Source organism: Cynoglossus semilaevis, chromosome 8 (assembly GCF_000523025.1).
Source record: "Cynoglossus semilaevis isolate Cse_v1.0 chromosome 8, Cse_v1.0, whole genome shotgun sequence".
NCBI lineage: Eukaryota > Metazoa > Chordata > Actinopteri > Pleuronectiformes > Cynoglossidae > Cynoglossus > Cynoglossus semilaevis.
In genome coordinates this window covers 12,840,012-12,861,983 of record NC_024314.1, presented here as the reverse complement: position 1 = coordinate 12,861,983, position 21,972 = coordinate 12,840,012, and the positions used below count along the sequence as shown (strand labels likewise).

At 40.4% G+C, this 21,972-nt stretch overlaps 2 protein-coding genes across 2 annotated transcripts; one reads left to right on the top strand and one right to left on the bottom strand.

Moving 5' to 3' along the window:
* The first annotated feature begins 2,090 nt into the window (after nt 1-2,090).
* fam20a (FAM20A golgi associated secretory pathway pseudokinase) lies at nt 2,091-12,093 on the top strand. Its single transcript, XM_008315131.3, has 11 exons — nt 2,091-2,830; nt 5,909-6,105; nt 6,678-6,728; nt 7,368-7,446; nt 8,029-8,121; nt 9,321-9,436; nt 9,956-10,136; nt 10,800-10,909; nt 10,986-11,067; nt 11,145-11,204; nt 11,286-12,093. Exons 1-11 carry the CDS (start codon nt 2,472-2,474, stop codon nt 11,554-11,556), a joined length of 1,599 nt encoding a protein of 532 aa, XP_008313353.1. The 5' UTR covers nt 2,091-2,471; the 3' UTR covers nt 11,557-12,093.
* Nucleotides 12,094-13,046: 953 nt separating this feature from the next.
* Nucleotides 13,047-21,390, bottom strand: prkar1ab (protein kinase, cAMP-dependent, regulatory, type I, alpha (tissue specific extinguisher 1) b). Its single transcript, XM_008315149.3, has 11 exons — nt 21,240-21,390; nt 18,924-19,139; nt 18,295-18,465; nt 17,958-18,049; nt 17,811-17,872; nt 17,684-17,730; nt 17,432-17,590; nt 17,252-17,312; nt 16,884-17,005; nt 16,486-16,567; nt 13,047-16,225 (listed from the first exon to the last, which is right to left on the bottom strand). Exons 2-11 carry the CDS (start codon nt 19,095-19,097, stop codon nt 16,053-16,055), a joined length of 1,143 nt encoding a protein of 380 aa, XP_008313371.1. The 5' UTR covers nt 19,098-19,139; nt 21,240-21,390; the 3' UTR covers nt 13,047-16,052.
* Nucleotides 21,391-21,972: the final 582 nt, after the last annotated feature.

The window sequence follows — 21,972 nt, the reverse complement described above, 5'->3', positions numbered from 1 at the left end:
CATTTTTTTCTCATCCATCTGAATTTTTCTCACTCATTCAAATCCTCACTCACTGAGAGTGTTTACTGTTTTTAATGTGGTCACCTGGGTTTGTGGACATCCACTGGTGACCACAATAAAAAAGCACAGACGTCTATTAAAAGCTCATTTAAGTCAACAGATCTAGTTACTCTCATTCCACCAAATGATTTTACAGCAACGCCCGTCCTCAGAAAGACTGTTCATTAATAAGATTGATTAATATAGTACTTGTTTTAATGACATAACAGTGTGCACCCAACTCAGTCATGCTATAGTTCTATTTTTCAGATATGAACAGGAATGAGTGATATTTATCTTTTCATCAAACCTAGTGAAAGCTATCGAGGAGGAACATTTCCTAAAATGTCAAACCACCAGCTCTGCCTGTTATCTGCACCACAGCAGCTACTCTTCAGTCTCATTGTTGCAGGTATATTTTTAATCAGTAGCGACATTTTGTGATATCTGAGACCTGTGAGTCATCCCCCAAGACCTCAGCTGTTCCTCCCATAACAGACAGACACGGACAATAACTTGTATGGTCTTAATCTTCTGTCGAGGGACTGTTGAGAACCGAGTCATTTAATGTGTTTTCAATAGATGAACACTGAGTACATGACAGTAATCACCCTTCTGCTACCGTAAAGTCGACTCAGCAGTGTTTTTCCTGTTAAATACTGTATGTCTCTAGAAATATCCAAACAAAGAGGGATCAAACTGTGTACAAAACATATTTACTTTTTGTTAAGGATTGCTGAATAAGTCAATGACACACTTGCATATTTCTCAGGTTAGTGACCCGGAGGGGAAATACCTGGACTTGTTGTTTCACCAGAGTTTTTAAAGTCATGGTTTGTGTGGAAAATCACTTCCTTGCCAAAAAGGGTTTTGCTAAATGCTTAAACTATGGCGTAAATAAAATACCAAAATAGCAACATGGTTAGTAGGTAGGAAAAAAAGAGAAATCTGATAAACAGATAAACAGATTACAGCGGCAACAATATCCAACAAGTCGCCGTGAGAAGACGCCATGTTATGCCAACGTTATAATGAAGACTAGCCACAGATCTGTCTGTAAACAGGAGAAAGTGTTGTTCTTCTACAGGTTGTGCAAGACTTCTGGTGTTTTTCTTTTTTAGCACTGCTTTTTTTCCTGTCATTGTAGGTCAGCACAACACAGATACAGTACGAGTGCAGAATTCCTTTGTGAGGAAAGTGCAGATGGGAATTTCTGCCTGGAGGGAGGTAGACATAGTAGAGGTCTGTGGTGGAGAGGCAGAACACATTGACAGACGGGCGAAAGACATGAAAGGCATTGTCATAAATTCATGTGATGAAGGCTTTTGAAGACTACCTAGTGGGAAACTTTGCCACACCTGAGTGAAAAATGTCTAACAAGACTTTTAATGAGCTTCGACTGCTGCAAATGAATGGAAAGTATTCTGCAGTAAAAACCGTCACAATAGTGTTTGTGTAACTGGTCGGCCTGCAGTCCAGACCTCTGTCATAACACGTCTGCTTGAACATGAAGAGGAGACTCAGATAACAGTGACCAGTGACTGTGAAGAAGCTCAAGACTGAAATCCTGCTTCTGGACATTTCTGGAGGTTTGTTGCAGCTATTTCTCAGAGAGCTTCAAGAAAACAGGTAGACAGGAAGTGTGTCATCAATGTGAGTATATGTAAACTTCCATGAAAAAAGGAAAATGGGTGGAAACACTGGAGAAAGATCAGAGTCAAAAACAAAACATCAGGACAGACAGAACTGTCTCATTCAGATGAGCTGTGATAAGAACAAAGCTCCGCCTCTGACTCATGTCACGGACACACACACACAGTCTCTCTCACACACACGCAGCCAAAATGTGTGTGCAATGATGACCCTGAATGTGTGTGTTTCTGCAGCCTGACTGCACACAGTCATTCTGATAATCTGTCTTTTGAAGTTTACACACATACCTGCACTGACACACCCACCCCTTTTCTCACTCTGCCCTCATATCATACACACACACACACACCGTGTGTGTGTGTATGATCTCTCTCTCTGCCCTTCTGAAACACAACGACATCCTCTCTCGCCCTCTGGTGCTCTCGCAGCCCCTGGAGCAGCCAAACTCTCACTCACTGGTACGCACACACTCCATCTTGACTCGCCTTTTTTTTCAGCTGCTGCCAGAAAAGGAGGAAGAGGAAGAAGAGGAGGAGGAAGAGAAAGAGGAGGAGGTGCAGAAGTGAGTGTGACATGAGCAGTCGTGAAACACTCAGAGAGAGTGGAGCAGGACTTGGAAGAACATCTGGCTGCTGCTTTCCTCTCTCTCTCTCTCTGCTCTGCATTGCTCTGTGTGTGTGCGTGTGTGTGCGTGGAGGCAGTGATGTCTCACACACAGTGTCAGGACCTTCTGTAGATCTCTCTCCAGCTTCTGTTACTCCACTGTGTCTGTTGTAAAGATGAGGAGAGATCGTCTCCTCTTGGCCACGACCCTCACTGCCATCCTCTCCGCCGACCTCTACTTCATCCTTCTGCCGAAGCTGAGGAACATCAGACGAAGGTCGGAGCCCCTCTGCTCTTGTGGTTCCAACAATCTGAGCAGAGACGCTACTCCTCCAGGGTTGAACTGGACCTCAGTGTCACCTCAGCTGGTTGGGCTGACCCGCAGAGAGACCAAAGATGGAGGATCGAAGCTGGAGAAGCTTTTCTCTCACCCGCTCTACAACATCCAGACTCCTGCTGTGGGTCCAGAGGAGAAGCTGCTGCAGGAGGAGCAGCTGTCAGAGTATGTTAAGAAGAAGGTGACCCGGTGGGAAAGGTCAGTCCGTGCTCAAGACTTTCCTGGGAGTTTTATGTGGAAAAGTTCAGCCTGGGCTCAGTTGACAAAAGTCATGTTTTCACTGTCAGGGTTCAGTTTCAACCTGAGGCTGATTTTACCTCAGCAAAATATGTTCCAGAGACATTTCATTTCACTTTTAATCATGAGCGATTTATTAGCATTTCTAAATGTTTTTGGACTATTGCATGGCTAACTATTTATATGATATTTTGTTTTTTAACTTTTTAGATACTTTCGGGGAAACTTTTGTTTACTCCCTGTACAGTTTTGTGGCTATATTTCCCACAAAGATCTGCAGTAACCCTCTCTGCCTACTTCCTCTTTTCCCATACCAGTTGTCTCCAAATTGGAGGTGGGTGCGAGGAGATTGAATATTTTTCTTTTCACTACTTAACTATATTTAGGAATAATTTCTGATATTTTTGGCCTCCTCTCTACAGAATGACTTATCATTCAGACATGTTGACCAACTACCACTTATTTTTTTTTCCCACCTCTTATTTATCCTTTGGCTTATATTATTTACTCTTCGGCAGAGCTCGGGGGTTTTCAGCTGTCTATTTTTAGGCATTTTTGGCCGATATAAAAATTGCAATGACTACAGCAAAACTTTGTTTTTTGTAACATCAATTTAAAAGACAGAAAAGCCCAAATCTTTTCAACAAATCCCGGCTGTAGTGCTGTTGTTTATGCACGCCTGACTTCAACGCTGGCTGAACTGGTGTTGCTTCACTTTATTGTGAAAGACAGGCTGAAGAAATAGTTCTGTGAAAGCACACGCTGAGACTCGACTGTGGTCTGAGGGGCAGAGTCAGTGACATGATGGTCAAACCTGCTGCACACACACACACACACACACACACACACACACAGACAAACACAGACTGGGTCCATGATAACAGATGTTTACCCACAGGCAGAACACAGTGAGGGACAACAGACGATTCTGTGAGTCATAAAAACAAGTCCAGCATTGAGTGGGCCGATGGTACAAAACCCTGACAAACATGTCACTGTAAATGGCTGCGACGCCTGCAGTCGACACATTAAACTAAGCAGGGATTTTGAAGACCGTGGATATAGCAGAGTTGAGTTTTTTTCTAAATGTATTTCTTTTCATATTGTACAAAAGAAAAACACAAACTATTTAACCAACAAGGGCAGGTCATTAAAAAGTGATTCATGAGGTGTAATTAATGCTAAAATATGATCAAAAAAGTAAAAGTTTGTCCACATACAGTATCTTAAGTTTACAAATGATAAAAAAATTAATAAATAAATAAATAAATCCTGCCATGTGCTATGATGGCACTGCAGGCCAGACTTTGGACACACTTGTTCTAAACTGCATCTCATGAGAACGCCCTGTGACTCTGCCTGTCCATCCACTGCACTGCCTCGGAGAAACAGAGACTTTGGGCGTCTCTTCTGGATTCACAGACAAAATATGAGCAGCACATTTTTTTTCTCTGCTGTGAAACAATCAATAGCCCCAAGGCCCTGTTTAAAATTTGCAGTATCTGGCAGAACATTTCGACAGCACAGCAAACACACTGCAGAAAGGCTAAGGTGAAAATACACCTGTACAAAACTGAAGTTGGAAAAAAAAATCCCAGATTTAATTGACACAAATGTATGATTTTTTGTGTCTTAGTTGATAGATTTGTACCATTTAGGAAAGCAGAGAAACTGAGGTGAGAAGAAGGTGCAGCAGGTTAGGATGCTAAAGGAAAAAGATGGAAAAGCATTCCTTAAGGAAGGAGTATTTTAGGAAGTAATTACTAGAAAATACTATCGAGCACAAGAAGCTGCACTGTGATGTTAATAGGCTGCCAAAAGAGGAAATGTAGTACTCTATCAGAAAGATAGGAAAGAAGGAAGTACGGGATGGTTTTGCTGGACACGCATGAGGACAAGAGTGCAGGTCCAATGACGTGGGAGGGAAATCACAACAGAATCTTCTCTTCTCACACTTTTGGAGCAGGAAGTTTGAATATTCTGACTGGTGAATAAAATGAGCAAAAGATGACAAACAATGCTGTAAGTTGTAATCATACAAATAATAAGAAAGTATAAATTTTCGGAGCACCAGGTATTTAACTGATCCAAACCATCTCCACTGGTTCTGTTTTGGTGCATCTGTAAATGCAGGAGTTACACAATCTCAAACTTCCACAGCCTGCTTCTCTCTTTTCCTCATTGCTATACTTAATGTCGGAGGGAGTATAAACTGAGAGCAAAACAAACAAGTCTGTGGTCTGAGCGGTACCACATCAGCGGGGCAGCTGCACTGAGTAGAATGGTCATCTGTCACAGATGCTGGACCAAAACATGCAGCTGTAAAGATGGATATAAGGCTCAGAAATAAAGAATCTGAGCATCAGTGAACTGGAGCAGCATGTCACCCAACCTGTTTTCTAACCTTAACTAGAGGCTGATGAGACCAAGACACTTTTTCGCCACCGGTTTTATATTAAAAGTTTTTTTGTGGCTGGAAAATTACTATTTTTTAGCCCTGTAAACTTTTTTCCTTCAACAAAGCCAATAAAAGAAATCAGCAATTTTCAACCACTGCACACAGGAGTTAGTGATACAATACTGGTTCCAAGCATTCAACCTGAAATGTGTCATGTTGGTGCTTTGTAGTATAAACTAGTTAATATTCATCTTAGTCAAACAAACTTAGAGACTGCGATGGAGCAGCCGCCTCTGTGTCACCATCAGCTGAAAAAACAGATTTTACAAGGGCCTTCTTCAAAAAAAAAGGAATTCTGGGCGTAATTCTTTTGGAAATGAGAAAGATATGATGTTCGTAAAAAAACATATCAAAATGATGATACAAATTTACTATAACATTTAAAAAGGTCAAAAACAGTGATATAAAACCAGTTATGGAGCAGAGCTCTGGTGCAGAGAAAAGCAGACGACAACACTCTCTACTCTGTTCCAAAATAAAATCTCGGCCACGAAAACAGTTTGACAGTGGACAGTGGTTTGGACTCAGTTTCTGACACTTTCTTTTTCTTGCTCCCTGCTCCCTTTTGTGTGACTTTCCAGGCACATGAAACTGTACAGCGAGGCAGCAGTCGCTCTCTCCAACATCACTCTCATCCAACACAAGATGACGCTTGACCCCAAAGCCAGCTGGCTGAGGTTCCACCTGGGTATAAACCGATACGCCCTGTACTCCAGGGATGACCCGGCCGTCCCACAGCTGCTCAGGGACATGCAGAGGATGACTATAGCCAACGCAGGTGAGATGCACGACTGCGCGGCTCGGAAGTTTTGCCACTAAACAAATATTATTCCAGCAGGTTTTTGTCTACACAACAGCAGCAGCAGATTATTGTGTTGCAAAACAAAAACCAACAACAATTATGTGGGCTCCAACCAGCAATGTCTAGGTTAACAGATGGATGTGCTAACTGACTGAACCACAGAGGCAACTTTTTTCACTTTCGGACAAAAGTGAAAAAAAAAATGGACAAAAATATGACAAAAAAGAATTAAAATTAGAAAATTGAGTAGAAAATTGATTCAGGTCTGACAAAGGTAATAATTCTGAGTTAATAATACTTTGTAATACAAAGAATGCAGGTAAGTAGGCAAAAGAAATAGTTTAAAGTCATGGGAAAAGTTGAATTGTTCTTTAAATGAACCAAACAGCCTGAAAAGTTATTTTGTTCACCTTGAATATGAGCCATGAAAATAAAAACACAGACAAAGCCGACTTCAGCGATGCTCCTGAGAATCGAAGCAGAATCTTCTGCTACAACTGTTCTTCTGTTAAACTGACTAAATAACGAGATTTAAATTATGTTAACAGATTACACTCAGGATGAAAAAGCCCTTAAAGGAGCGTGTGACTGCAGCCAAGGTACAGTGGTTTCACAGTTGTACACAAACCCACACTGTTGTCTTTGTCATAAGGTAGAATTTTTTTCTGCTTGTTTTTCATTTGGCTCCACATTTCAGTTGAGACATTTGTCTTTGACGTTTGGCATGTCTTTTTGCACATTCCTGAGTTTTACTTTTCTGTTGTTGTTTAAACCATCAGTAAAATCAAAGTACCTACGATTGAAATACGTATTTTATGTGGTACAACCAGTTATTTAAATACCTTGTGGAACAGGAAGGTAGTTTGTAGCAATACTGACATCAAGCTAATGACAAATGTACATTTCTTCCTCAAGCTTAACAATGAAGGTGAATGAAGTCATGCACCAGTTACTGACATAGTTTGTAAGTGAAAGTGAAGTTAAAACATGTAAGGAAAAAATACTTACAATTTATTGAAAGGACAAAATCCAGAAGTGAAGGAAGTGATGCCGACACAGTGAACTGAGAATGAGAGGAGATACAAGTGAAAGTGATTAGAAACTGGTGTAGGACTTTATTGACACCACACTTGGTGAATTGACAGGCAGTTGTTGTTTTATTTGGTAGATTGCTTCTATCGTTTAATTTTTTTTCCCCCAAACATTTTACAATGAATGATTTGATGTCTTTGTTTCAGTGGTGAAACCTAGTGGTCATCACCTGAAACTGGCTCTGAAGATGACCAACTATGCTAAGGCCATGTTTAAGCCAATGAGGTGAGAAGTGAGTCTTCTGTCTGGTCTGAATCATGGGAATTAAGCGGCCCACATTATATCCTAAATATGTGGGCCACATCTTTGTCAAATTAGACAAACTCAGACAAGTTTGTCTGGTCCTCTGTCTCATATGCACAAAATGTATTAAACGTCCATATCAAATTACGGCCAACGTTGTGGATGACATCGGTGGGTTGGACTATAGCGACAGGTCAAAACAGGGGCCGAAACAGTGACAGTTTTAGGGTTAGATGAGTTGTGTTTCTGTGATCTGGCCCAATTTTGGACACCAAATATGGTAAATGGTATCAGGAGAATTCAAGTTTGGTTAAAATTTGGCCCACATTTTGGATACCATATGTAAGCCAGAAAAGTCTGTTCAAGGTTTAATTTGTTTGATGAATATATAAAATATGCAGTGAATAAAATTAGTTAATAAAAATGTAAAATTATTTTACAGTATATTATTTCTCATTTCTTATGTGTCATATTATTTACTTCAGTCCAAACTAGAAAACAACAGTTTGAATTACTGATTTTACACTGTTTTACACTGTGTGTGTGTGTGTGTGTGTGTGTCAGGCAACAGAGACACGAGGAGACTCCAGAGGACTTCTTCTACTTTGTGGACTTTCAGAGGCACAACGCAGAGATTGCAGCCTTTCACCTGGACAGGTGGCGCCCTACTGATATTTTTCAATTCATACGTTCCATGTTATTATGATTACATCTGTGGATTTTAGTTTAAAAAGGCTTGAACCAAACACAATTGGCAGAAAGAGCTGAAAGCAAAAAAGGACAGTGCTTGTCTTTGACTTTAGAAGTCCAGAGTGCAGCACCATTGACAGTGGTAATGAGTAGGCGTCTGTGAGTCATGAGAAATAGATCGTGGTGACCAATATGAGGTTTCATCAAACCTAGATGGTGGTGTAAAAGAGTAACCATGAGAAGAGTGGAACGAGAAAGAACAAAACAAAGAAACAAACATAGAAACAAACATCAAGAGAAAGAAAGAAAAGAAATAGATATTTTTTGATCTTCAGGTTGTACTGGTTTCTAGACACAAACAACCGTCTGACTCATATATTCATCCCGGTGTCGACACCTGACAACCAGACATCCATCACAATAAGTGAATCACGTTTATCCAACCTGCAATTTCTCCATCGCCTGATGGGTGTAAACCGCAGTCTGGGACACACATACACACACACACACACACACACACTTTTTCAGTGTGTAATTGTGAGGTGAAGTGATTCAGTCTTATCTGCAGACAGTGTCATTAAAGCAGACCGTTGTCATGTCACCACAGACTGGGAAACAACAGGAGCTGAAACACCAACCTGTCAATCACTGTAATTTTACTGGTGGCTCCACCATGACCTCATCACATACAAACATCTATTGGACGTTAGGAGGAAGCATTAGCAGCAGTTTCTCACCAGTCGTGCCGCGTCTTTCACTGCTCCTTGGAAATATTTATTTGTTCTGCTAACATGAAAACTCTAACCAAGTTGGCTAACATTCTGGCTAACCACTAACTATTTAGCTGGTATTTATAGCTATTCTTAGGCTAGTTTTTTTAATTTACTGCATTTGAGATAAAAAATGTTTCCTCTGATCATTATTTCAGATTTAGATTGAATCTTGGACTTAAGGAAGAGGTATTTTAGGAAGTAATTACTAAGAAGTACTATGGAGCACAAGAAGCTGCAATAATGTTTTGAAGCACCAGGTATTTAACTGTTGCAAACTACAGTATCTCCTCTGATTCTGTTTTGTAAATGTAGGAGCTACAAAAGGAGGAGGTGAAGGAGGCTGTTTTCCTTCTTACCGTTTTTGAATATTTTGTGGGGGGGGGGGTTTGTTAGGATCCTGGACTTCCGCAGAGTTCCACCTGTAGCTGGGAGATTGGTGAACATCACAGGTGAAGTGCTGGAGGTCACACACACCGAAGATCTACGAGCTGTTTTCTTCACCTCACCAGGTACAACCTGGAAACAGTAGGAAAACACACAGAATGAGAACTGAGAACTGTTTGTTTGTGTTGTGTGAAAACAGTGTCCAGTGAGTTGGATTCAACTTTTTTTCAACTAACATACTAACAATATACTGATATACAAATATAAAAATATGGCTGAAATACCACCGCTAGCGCAGGGCCAGCTAAAGTAGCCTTAGCTTCCACTGGCATTGTTATCTAACTTTTAATCATCTACATAATTATTTAGATATCCTTCAGGTCTTTGCGCAGCCTTTAGCATATGATAGGTTATCATAATCATAAGTTCAACCCTTTCATTGATTCTATACATTTGGCCAAGTTTTTAAGAAGTTAGGCCAAGTTTCACTAACTTAGCTATTTTGCTATATGGAAACCATTTTACCTAAATCGTATTTTATTTTATTTTGTACTCAGTTTAGTTCATTTTCATTTTTTCCCCTCAAATGTCGAAATATGGCGTCTTAAAAACTTCAATTCTTCTTCTTTTCTTCACAAAAACAGCCAACAACACATGTTTCTTTGCCAAGTGCCTGTATGTGTGTAAGACTGAATACGCGGTGTGTGGTACTCCTGATCTTCTGGAAGGTTCTCTGTCTGCATACCTGCCCGGACTCACCATAGCGCCCCGTATCTCCATCCCAAACCCCTGGATACGCTCCTACAGCTTCACCGGACGAGAAGAGTAAGAACTTCATCCACCTTTGAAGAAAATATTGTTAAAATGTGTGAATTTATTTTATGGTCTACAGATGCTCAACATTAGATAAAACGAAGTTAATAACCTTTTTTTCGAAACCGTCCTGTTCCATGGTGCGCACTCGAGCGTGCCGATAGCAAAAGAAAAATATACTTTTGTTTTATTTTGAAACCCAAGCTCCTTTTTCCTGTCGCTTTTCAAAATAAAACCACCATTGTTTTAAAATGATAAATGTATATATATATATATATATATTTTTTTTTTTTTATATATATATATATATATATTTCTGGTATTGACTTTCAAATAAACAAGTGTATATGTGTATCACTCAGAGACAAACCAAATGTGGTTGGAGACACTTGGTGGTCCTCCAAGAAATTACAACTTCATGTATCCACAGAATAAAGTGAAATGAAAGAGTAGATACTCAACATTGCCAAATAGGAGAGGATGTTTTTCTCTTTGTAGGCTGATTTTTGTTTTTCTATTTGTGCACTTCTTTTCTGTTTGCTATATTTAACAAAACTGTTTGGTCACTTTATACCAGACAGACTGAGACCCCTTCCTGTTTGTGGCATTAATCAGTCAAACCTCACAATCAGACTCATGCAATAAATAAAAACTTCTGTTTACTGTATTTAAAAGGTGGGAAGTGAATCCTTTCTACTGTGACAGTGTGAAACAGATGTATCCATACAACTCCGGCAACAGGCTGCTCAACATCATCGACATGTCCATCTTTGACTTCCTGACAGGTATTTGGTTCAAGTCCTTGTACAGATACAGGTTCATACACACACAGGTTTAGTAACGTTTGTGTCTCAATCACAGGAAACATGGACAGACACCACTATGAGATATTCACCAAGTTTGGAGACGAAGGATTCCTTTTGCACTTGGACAATGCCAGAGGGTGAGAAGAATTAGCTTTGACTCATTGCTGAAGTCATACACAGTAATAATCACGTGTCTTAAACATCATGTGCTCAGGTTTGGGAGACACGCCCAAGATGTGATGTCTATCCTGGCTCCTCTAACTCAGTGCTGCATGTGAGTAGAATTCACTCTGGAGCAGCAGAATCATACGCTCTATAAGTCATACACATGGTCAAACTTTTTCCCCTTTGCCAGGATCAAGCGCTCCACCCTGCTGCGACTCCAGCTCCTGGCACAACCAGCGTTCAGACTCAGCGACATGATGAGAGAGTCTCTTCAGGGGGATCCATTGTGGCCGATTCTGACCGAACCCCATCTCCAAGCCATGGACCGCCGGTTACACAAAGTGCTCAAAGCTGTGCGGCAGTGTGTCAGGAGGCTGGGGGAGGACGAGGTGATCATTAAGGACTTTGTCAAATCCACAGCAGAATCTGGGACCAGCACAGAGAGGAAAAAGAGCAGGTAACACTGGATGACCCTGACACAGGACTTCACCTCGTCAACAAACCGGGTTCAGCTGGTTTTTGTTTAAGGAAGACGGCGTGGAGCGAAGGTTCAGAACATAAAGCACTGCCGGCTTCAGATTCCTGCCAGCGACAGAGAGCTACAATTTTATTTTCCTTTTCTTTCTGTTCAATCGTGGTCATAAAACTCCCCTAAGGGGCACTTTATGACTGTTGGTGAACACCATGTGCACTAAAGTTGTTATAAAAGGGTTTTTAAGTATAAATTAAGACCTTCAAAAGAAGGAACATTAGCTGAAGGGGGCAAAGGGGGGTAAAAATAAAGCTGGAAAAAAAAGAACAGGAAAATTCATTCATACATGGAGTTGATGTGACTGTCACAGACATTCAGTGCTGCAGAGGACTTTATGTAAGAATTGTGATTCACTGGATCAGAGTTTTTATTCAATGACTGATGAAAATCCTGACTGTGGGAGAGAGATCGGTGCCACGTCTGTGTAGTGGGCTTCAGGGGAATAAAGACATTTTAAGTTATGAAACTTTGTCAGGATTTCTCTTTTTTTCTGACACGTTTTATATGATTAAACATCTTTACATGTTGAACTAAGTGAGCTTTTTTTCCTGGTTACAGATTAGCAATTTTGCTCTCAGCTGTTGGGTGCAAACTTTTAGTCATTGTAGGATTTCGACCTTCAAACAACACTTTAAGACTCATTGTGAGTTTATAGAGATTAAGAAAAGTGCAACCTACCAAACCCTCATTGGGTTCTAACTCCACCCAACTTTTCCAGACTTGTAATCGCTCTGTCTCATCGGTGTTTGAGCAGCTTTACGACTGAACTGTCTTTAAAACCCAGACGAGACAAAACCCTGACAAACTCAGTTTTTAAACAACACCTCGGAAACAAAGGCACATTTTGTCATTGGTGTTTTTTTTTCTTCCTCACCTGAACATGTCTGAGCCTCAGCCTGTGTTATTGAATGAAGTCAGACAAACCACCACTACAATTCCAGACAGATGTGCAGATAAAAGTCGGATGATGACACAGTCAGTGGGAGGCTACATTTACACACTTTTGACTTGAAAAATAATAGGAACAGGAAGAAATACTTTACTGCACTGTTAAAAAAGAAAAGTGGCTGCAGGAACAGGCTGAACTTTAACAAGCAGTAATGAGTAAAATACAGGGTCGGTGACTTTAACCATGAAAACCCTCGCAAAATATATTGTTCATTTTTAGTTACTGTAAATAAATATTCCAAATCAGTGTGTTTAGGAAGCATATACAGTGAAATAAAAAATAAACATGGGAGAAGCACTTATATGCTTTGCTCACATTGGCTTAAAAACACTGTTTTTAAATCACTATCTTTATAAACTCCATATAATGTCTATCAAAAAGTGACTTTAAGACATACTTTAGGTTTCGCAGTTCTGCGTCAATTAAAGTTTAAAAAGAAAGAGATCAAAAAAAGACACGAGACAAAAACGTTGTGGTTTTTCTCTTTTTTATTGCTTAAACTGCCATCTGGAACAATCTATACCAAAAGGATAAACATCTTTGCACATACAGGTCAAACTGAACACAGGGTATAGAATAGAAAAACAAATGGTCCTCTGGTTGCCTGCAGCACTTCATCTAAGGCTGCAGGTCTAATAAACTCACTGAAGGTCGGGCTAGCAGGAGTGACCCACCATGACGAAGACGACGACAACGACTACTGTAAAGCCCAGGTTAGGAAAGCTAAGGCAAACCGGGACGATTGCAGTGTGGCTAAAATCATTCTGGGACAAAAAAAATAAAGAAGCAACAACTGATAACGGCCTCGACTGTATTTACACGAAAACGGTCTATTCTGAAAATAGAGTCAGAAAGAAACAGGACGCAATGTTTAATTCACACAAATCTGAATGTCACCACATCAACGAGTTTAACCTGAGGGTCAGAAGGAAAAATATTAAGAGAATGGACCTAAAGGAGACGGATTGGAGCACACTGCACTTCTGTTCCCAGTCACTCAGTACAGTCAGTGAGTACAGCAATTATTCATGTTGCAGCACTAGTAATACTATTTTGAGCATGTAAAGAGTTCAGTACATCCCTAAACCTCAGCTATGCATCAGCTGAGCCAAAAAACAGTGAAAGAACACTTCCTTGTCCACATCCTTGTTTTTCTTCTCCTGACAGAACTGTGTAACCGGGAACAACTGTGACAGCTTCTGCAAACGGCTGGACTTCTCCTTTAAATGGACAGTAATGTAAATACACTCATTTCTGGCAACGGTAATGATCGTTGCCAACCTGATTACCCTGCGGTCGACACCAGAATCGGTTCTAAGCGCGTTCAAGTGAAACAAAGGAAAGAGAAAGACGAGGCAGGAATGAAGAGTCAACAGTGTGCCATTTGGTGAAGAAGACCAGAAATACCAGAAATGAAGCGACAGATTCAACATCGTATACCATCTAAATACTCAAGAAGCAGTAAAGCCGGGATTTATCAAATCAAATATTGGACAGACAAACCATCAAACTCACGCTCCCAGTCACAGCAGATCATGTTGAAAAAGCAGAGAGAACAGCTCACAAGCTAATCTGATGGCATGACAGCCACCGCTTCAAAGAGGGCAACGACATAAGACAACGGTTTGTCTATAAATATCTGCGGACGTCGGTTGTCTGCTTGCCACACATAAATACTTCCTCAAAAATCCACAAATCCGTTTTTTATTTTTCCTCACGACTTCACTTTAATAAACCAGTAATGAACCCTTTGAAAAGTTCTAACCCATGACTTATTTTATTCACAATACAATTATATACTGTTTTGTTGAGAAGAAGCATTTATTTACTCTGTGGCACTGGACACCTAAAATAGAATTTATGGAAAAATAAGTGTTTACAAAAGACAGTTTAACGTATATTTATTTATATATATATATATATATATATTTAAATATTTTTTTAAGATCACCATCACTCCAAACCATATATTTTTTTATTTAGTCAATGGTAGTAGTAGCGCTATGATCCGTTTTAACTAGACTAGAATAAACCATAGCAGGAGAGTGAGCAGGTCGTTTGGTAAAGACTAAAACAAAATGAATACTGAGATACACATAATACTCTGTCCTTTCTTACTTAATGTCTTCTTTTCCCTCAAGCCAGTTATTTTACGGTCATTCTACTGATTAGGTGGACAGCAAAAAGGGGTGAGTGGGGGCTACTTCCTGTCTGTAACTTTAAATAATCAACCAAGCAAAAGAGTGCGCCCTTCACTCCCATGGCGTCTTCATTCTGTAACAATAGTCATCAAGGTTTGGCACTAGCCTGGTAGCTGCACAATTAAACTGAAGTCACAAAAGCTCTTTTGTGGAAAAAGCAGAAGCGACACCAATGACCTCAAATCAACAAAAAGTGAAGCGTCACATGTCAAGAGCTATAACCTCAAAACAGAATTTCAAGTTCTAATCTCTTCACAGTTTTTAGGTTCGGCTCCATGCTGTACAGCAGGGATGTCCTCATCCAGGCCTCAAGTGTTTTCACAGTCCTGACATTAGTCTGGACCTCATTTTTTATTTTTTCGATTTCAACAACACAACCGCTTACTATCACTGTCATCTTTCACTAAAGAGCACCCTCTGCTGGATACTTTATACACTAACTCTATAGCCATTTTCTGATTATTGTGTGTGTATATATGTGTGTATAAATAAATATATGAACATATACACAAATATATACATACACATATAAACACACATGCATATGTGTGTTTATATGTACCAATGTGTATGTTTTGTATAGGTATGTGTGTTATATATTATATGTTTATATGTATATTTATATCCCCTTGACCAGAGGACTACTGTTGTTAGTATGACTTCTGCAGGTAAGATGAATGAAAAAAATGTATATATTTTGACAGTAACTCAGGATCAGGAGCCACAATGGTGGATGATGACATCCCTACTGTTTTTATGGTCATAGGGTGTAACGCAGGAGAGGGTACTGTAGAGGGGGGGATAAAATAAGGTTTTTTATACCTTAACTAAAGATAAAATCTGTAATAAATTCACCAAGAGCGCCATCTAAAGGTTGATTGTCCTGTCTCATCAGCCTGAGGCCCAAATGTCTCTCAGATCTAATAACAATCCTATTTTTAACATTTTCAACAAAAAAACAAAACAAAAAAAACAACAACATTATTAACCAGCAAATACATAGAGAATATAACATAGGTAACATGACAGAACTGTGCCCACAAGGTAGCAAACAGCAGCTGGTACAAGCGCTGGTGAATGGCTAAAAGTCACCTCTGCCCGACGGGTGGTAACGATAAAACGATCAGTGTGAAAAACAAAGAGGGAGAAGAGGAAAAAAAGTGAAAGGAAAGAGAAAGAAAAAGAGCAAGAAAGTGACAAAAAAAGCAAATTGCATTGGTGGACCCTGGGTCAGAAGGAGAAGAGGAGCAGAGAGGAGAGGAGAGGGTGAGGATTTCAGACAGACAGCGAGACAAAGCTGTTGTACTGCTGGATGTTACGTTTGAGAATGTCTGAGCAGGGACCCAGGACGCGCTCGAAGCGAGGTCGGTCCAGTTTCACACACTTCAGGGGGCCGCGGGCGACCACCGTGGCGGCACGAGGACGGTTCATCAACAGAGCGATCTCACCTGGATGGCACAAAACACTTAATTTTAGTGGAAAATAGAACCTAAAGGATTCATTTAGACTGACAGACCTGAAGAGAACCAGAAAAGAACCAATGTCAGAACTGATCAACAACCACAACTCTTTATGAAATGTTTTCCATGTGGATAAAAATCTATTTACATTTGTAAAGAAATACACACAGGTCGATTGAACGAACTCCTGACAGAAGAACCACAAACAGAGAAAACCTAATAAAAAACCAGTGTCAGACGATTCTCACCAAAATAGTCAGATGGTCCTAATCGGCCCACTTCCACAAACTCCTCGTTCTCGGAGCGACGCTGCAACACAGCTGCAGAACCCTGCAAACACACAAACACAAAATCAATTAATTTCTGATTTTTGATTCAGTTCCATTTTATTTTTACTTATTTATCCCATTATTAAAGTTCAGTGTCTTGTTTTAAACCTGTTTGTTTTAGTAGCACCTCAGGAGTGCGGCAGCCTCTTTTGTGACCACAAGAGGGTGTGTGCAAGTTCAAACAAGACACCAATGGAGCAACGTTTTGTTTGATTAAAACTGGGCCAGAAACTAAAACCAGATCTTGAACAACACATGGAGACCACTGTGAGGAAACACTGGGGAGTGTGTGTGTGTGTGTATGTGTGTGTTTGTACCTCTAGGATGATGAAGAACTCGTCTCCTGGCTCCCCCTGAACAACAATCTTCTGTCCGTCCTCAAACTGGACAGGTTCCAATGCGTCGGCGACTGTGAGACGCTCCCATTTGTCAAGAGACTCTGAACAAAAAACACACACACACACACAGAAGGCAGAGATACAACACACACACACACACAAAACACCTTTTTGTTTGTTATGTGAGATATTTTTAATCAGTTTTATTTTTTATCAGTTTATTTTAGTCTCAGCACCAAACACAAGCTGTTCTTCAGTCTGAATGTAAAACAAAATGACACTGACAGACACAGGTGGAACAGTGATAACAGAACCATCTAACAGAACCATCTCTGTGGTGGACTCACCTAATATGGACACCTTCCTGAGGAATTCCTCGTACATCTTCCTCTTTCTCAAAGTGCTTCCCTGTCAAGACAACCACGTGTGTGTCAGTTAAACTGCATGAATATAAAGATGCCACTCAAATCCAAGTCTAGAGCGCCATCATGGGGACACAGAGTTGCCACTGGCAGTTCCATCCTCACCATCAGTATTCTCCTGTAACTGTCTCTGTCGATGCCCCACAGCTTCACGTTGGTCTTGGCTCTGACAGTGGCCGCCCTCGGGGTGCCGTAGATCAGGGCCAACTCTCCGAAGCTGCCTCCTTCTCCAATGCTGGTCACCCATTCGTTGTTCACATACACCTGGAGGAGGAGGAGCATGATGGGAAAACGGTGTTTCAAACAATCAGAAAAAAGTCATATTTTTAACGCTGTTGTTGAGAATCAGACACTCACGTCCATCTCTCCCTGGTCGATGACATAGAAATTGTCGCCTTCGTCACCTGTGTGTTAAAATAACAGCATTAACAACTACTTTAATCCATTTTGAGAACTTTCTTCAAAACACAAAATATGGCCTCACCCTGCAGTATAACGGTTTCCCCAGCAATGTACGTAACAGGAAACATGGCATCAAAGATGTCACTGTGAAGACAGAACAGAAAGAAACTGATAAAACAGCTGCACAAAGATCCCTGCCTTTCATTGACAGCCTGTTCTTCACACGTACCTCCTCTCGTTATCGTCCAGGTGGGAGAAGAGAACGTTCTTTTCAATTGCTTTAGCCAAGGCTGCCATCGTCTTGTAGTCTTTTGGAATAACCTTAGAAGACAACACACATGCGCAGATGTGATATCACTCAGTCCACCAATTTTATTTGACTACTGCCTGAGCCAGCAGATGGGACTCTAAAGTCTGATTCATGGTTAACTTTTAAGCACACTGATTTTGTCACATGTGTAATATAGCAATTTTTTTAAACAGTTATGCATGAAAATTAGCAGTACCACTGGACAACGTGGGGGGCAGTGTTGCCCAGGACATCTTCAGTTCTAAGGTTTTTTTACCTTTCTGACATATGAGGCTGCATCCTCTTCTGTGTAAACCTCTGCACTGAAGGCTCCTCTCCGCCGGCGACCTTTTACCACTGGGTTCATGGGAGGAGACACCTCTTCATCACGGGAGTCTGAACGGGAACCGTTGGCCTTCTGTTGGTTCTGAATCTGTTTGGCCTCCTCCTGAAATGAAAAGGAAACAAAAGTCTGTGAGGTGAAAAGAACATAATCATTATAACACTATCAGGATTTAAAACTCAACACACAATATGTGTGTATTCAAGTAGGCAATAAAACATTTTATTTTTTATTTTTGATTACTTGTAAAGTAGTCATTCAGTATTTTTTTCATTTTCTAACACTTGTGACCTGGTGACAAAGGTCCTCCTATAGACAAAGAATTCTGTGATGGAAACACCAATGAAGAAGAGAGCAGACTGACACATGGATGAGATAAAGAGGAAGAAATGTGTCGGTTTGTGATTATGTAAATAAAGGCTGTCCTGTACCACAGTAACCACGTGGTAAACATGAGAGTACACGATGCTCCACAGCTTTCAACGTATAATGATTTCCTTTCTTTCTGTCCTCTAGCGGGTTAGGACAACCTAAAAAAAAGTTCCAATAACACAAACACAAACCTTCTCCAGCCTCTCAAAGTACTCCCTCAGGAAGGCCATGGGCCTGTCGGGCCTGGAGGTGCACAGCTGGACAATGCAGTCCTTCAGCAGCTGTTGAATGTTGTGTTTCTGCACGTACTGCTCGCACTCCCTCAGGCTCCGCTCCTCGTCGCTGTTCGTACTTCCAGAAGCCATGACGACAAGTGCCACGCCGCTCTGCGACCTCTAGTTTTTGTACTGTAGAAAGTGGAGAATAAGGAAGAAGAGCAGTGGGGCAGGGGAGGGTGTGGAGTGGACAGGACTTCAGATTAGCAGCCAACAGAACAGATTTGCTGAGAAGACTGAGTGTGTGTCTGTCTGCCTGTGTGTGAGAGTGAGAAAAGGATGGCGAGAAAACAGGAGAATGTGAGAAAAATAGAGTCGGGGTGAGAAAGCTCCAAGGGCTGGGGTGTTGTTTTGGCTCCATTAGTGCTTCTGAGCGCAAGGAGTGAAAAGTGGTCATATGATGTGGTCACAATTGACGAGCACTAAAGATAACAACGTGGGATTTGTGAGGTAGATTAATTCAGCCAAAGCAATTCTGAATTTCTATGAAAGAAGCAGTTTGTCAGAAACTGACACACGTATGTGTGTGTACATATATCAACATATCAACAATTTCCACCATGTGGATCAATTAAGTTATATCTATTGTAATATAAGATGTATATGTACACCTATATATATATATATATNATGGACACACACACACTCAAACATCTCTTACTTTTAAAAAGCAAACAGATACACTTAATTTCACCATCAAACAGTTTAAAAGAGCTGCACCAGCTTGACCAGCTGAAGACATGAGCATTAAAGCCACCGCACATCCACGTGGTTCCATCACTTCAAACCACAACACTGTGGCTGTGCAAAACAGCTGGACAGATAGCAGATTATCTGATGAGCCTGTGTTTCTGCAGGCCTGAACTGACATCCTGTGTCTGTAACCAACATGTGTTTTTCAGATGAGCAGCAGTAGTAGACAGTCAACAGACAGTCCACCATGTTCCTGCCCGTGTATCAGTATAATAGGATTGGGATCATTTCTGCCCTGCAGAGGCCAACACTGATTACAGAAGGTTATCAAAGATGTGCCTTTATGTATTATGTACCTTTATTTATGTACCAAACCACACTTGTGGCTGAAAGTTGGCAGACTTGTTCTGATACGATCCTTCTGCGGGAGTAACAACTGGTACATTTTACCCCACGTAAAGACACTGTGTCCAAGTAATGGACAATCCGAAAAACTGTTGTCATAATTAACCAGGCCTCACTGGAAAAAATTCTTTTGAGTGATAATAATAAAAAAAATAGAAAATAATAAATAGAATATACTTTAGAGATTATTAAGTTAGATTGTAGCTATTAGCTATTATTTACTTTTTTGGAAATGTACATTGAACATATGTGTAACCTACACTGTAGCTGAGATGATGATGAGCCGTCATATTAAAAAAAACATTTATAGTTATGTTAGACATTGGTAATCAATAAAACAGTGGCTTAACAATCACTTAAGGTTTTAAGCATGTCTAAAGCACTTCAATCCATTCCCATTACTTTCAAATATTTGTGTAATGACAGACTATCTGGCCCGTACTATACTGTACTATAACATATATATAGATATGCATGTTGGAACACGAATATTGTTAGATGTTGTACAAAATGGCAGCAATAAAATATAAACACGTTAGAATAAAGTAGTACATGTTGATTATTCAAGTAAAATCCTTTGCTGCAGCATCGCCTCCTCTGTCAAAGCGAGCTGTCATTTCTGATGACATGAAAATGCTGAAATGCATTGATCACCCTGCATAACAAGTAACAGCCAAAAATACTCAATTATCTACTAATAAATATCCTTACATATACAAACTATATAGAATATGTTTTAGTTTTGGAGCCAACCTGAAGGTAATTTCCTGTGTTTGGCACGGTCTAGGTCAGAGAGGCTTTAGTGGAGGCTGCAGCCAAGTTACTTAACAACGGGGAGACAAGTGCGGAAATTGAACGTATCAGTAAGCAAATACTAGCAAAATATGCACGCAAACATAAAAGAACACTAAATACGCGAGCGTTCAGTCTAATATTTCCGAACTGCGTTGTGTAGTGAAGCGTATTCAGCTTCGCAGTTAGCCTGTTAGCTGGGTGCAAAGGCAAATCTCTATCGGTCTCTCTCCTCTAATGACGCCATCTTGACTTCTATTATAAACAAACGACAGACGGAGGAAATTCTCCTGTGCACAACCACAAAAGCTTCGCTGTAAAAACGAATCGAAAAATACTCACGACAAAGGAAGAAAAATTCTGCCGAGTCCTTCTGTGGTGACTCGGGATGGATGTTTTTTTTTTTCTAGAAGCGTACCGTTACCAGATCCTCCTCGCTTCGATTTTTTTCCCCCCAGCCTTGGACCGCTGCCCCACCGGATACGACAGAGAGCCAATCGGTGTCTGCCTGTGACGTAGTCGAGCCAATCAGCGACTGGCAGTGACGTCAATTCTCCTCGTTCTGACATGTGAGCCAGTAACCCTGGGCAACCTTAAAGGGGTCGACACGACACTTGTGACGTCAAGGAAATAGTTTGGATGGAAATTTAAAACTGAACTGCATTTTAAAAATATATAATTCTCCCCCATTAAGGCAATTGTACATTAAACAACTTAGATGTAATTTAGACGAGATTTATGACAGGGTGTTACACACTAGACCCTGTTGTTTGGATGTTTGGTTTTGAAGCCTTACAATGTTTCCATTCAATACAATACAAAATACACATTTTGTCTAGCCTACAAGAACATTAATTTTATCAATGGTGTAGATCTATCGTTTTATCTCATTATAAGATAATTTCAAAAGGGCTAACTAAGGAAAGTTGTCAACATTGTTAATTAACATCTGATTGCTTAGCTTATGGTTTGCTATCATTAAGCTAGCATTCATCCAAATTCTAACCATATATTTCATTATTTTATATTTTTTTACATTGCATAAAACACCAGTGTTGTGACGCCTAATGGCACA

What these genes read in the sequence shown, in the direction of transcription:
- prkar1ab (XM_008315149.3), bottom strand. Translation starts at nt 19,097, where the DNA reads ATGGCTTCTGGAAGTACGAACAGCGACGAGGAGCGGAGCCTGAGGGAG. An exon ending in ACTTTGAGAGGCTGGAGAAG is followed by an intron (nt 18,466 to 18,923) that starts GTTTGTGTTTGT and finishes TTTTCATTTCAG; the next exon opens with GAGGAGGCCAAACAGATTCA. An exon ending in CTGGACGATAACGAGAGGAG is followed by an intron (nt 17,873 to 17,957) that starts GTACGTGTGAAG and finishes CTGTCTTCACAG; the next exon opens with TGACATCTTTGATGCCATGT.
- fam20a (XM_008315131.3), top strand. Translation starts at nt 2,472, where the DNA reads ATGAGGAGAGATCGTCTCCTCTTGGCCACGACCCTCACTGCCATCCTC. An exon ending in AAGGTGACCCGGTGGGAAAG is followed by an intron (nt 2,831 to 5,908) that starts GTCAGTCCGTGC and finishes GTGACTTTCCAG; the next exon opens with GCACATGAAACTGTACAGCG. An exon ending in GCAGCCTTTCACCTGGACAG is followed by an intron (nt 8,122 to 9,320) that starts GTGGCGCCCTAC and finishes GGGGTTTGTTAG; the next exon opens with GATCCTGGACTTCCGCAGAG.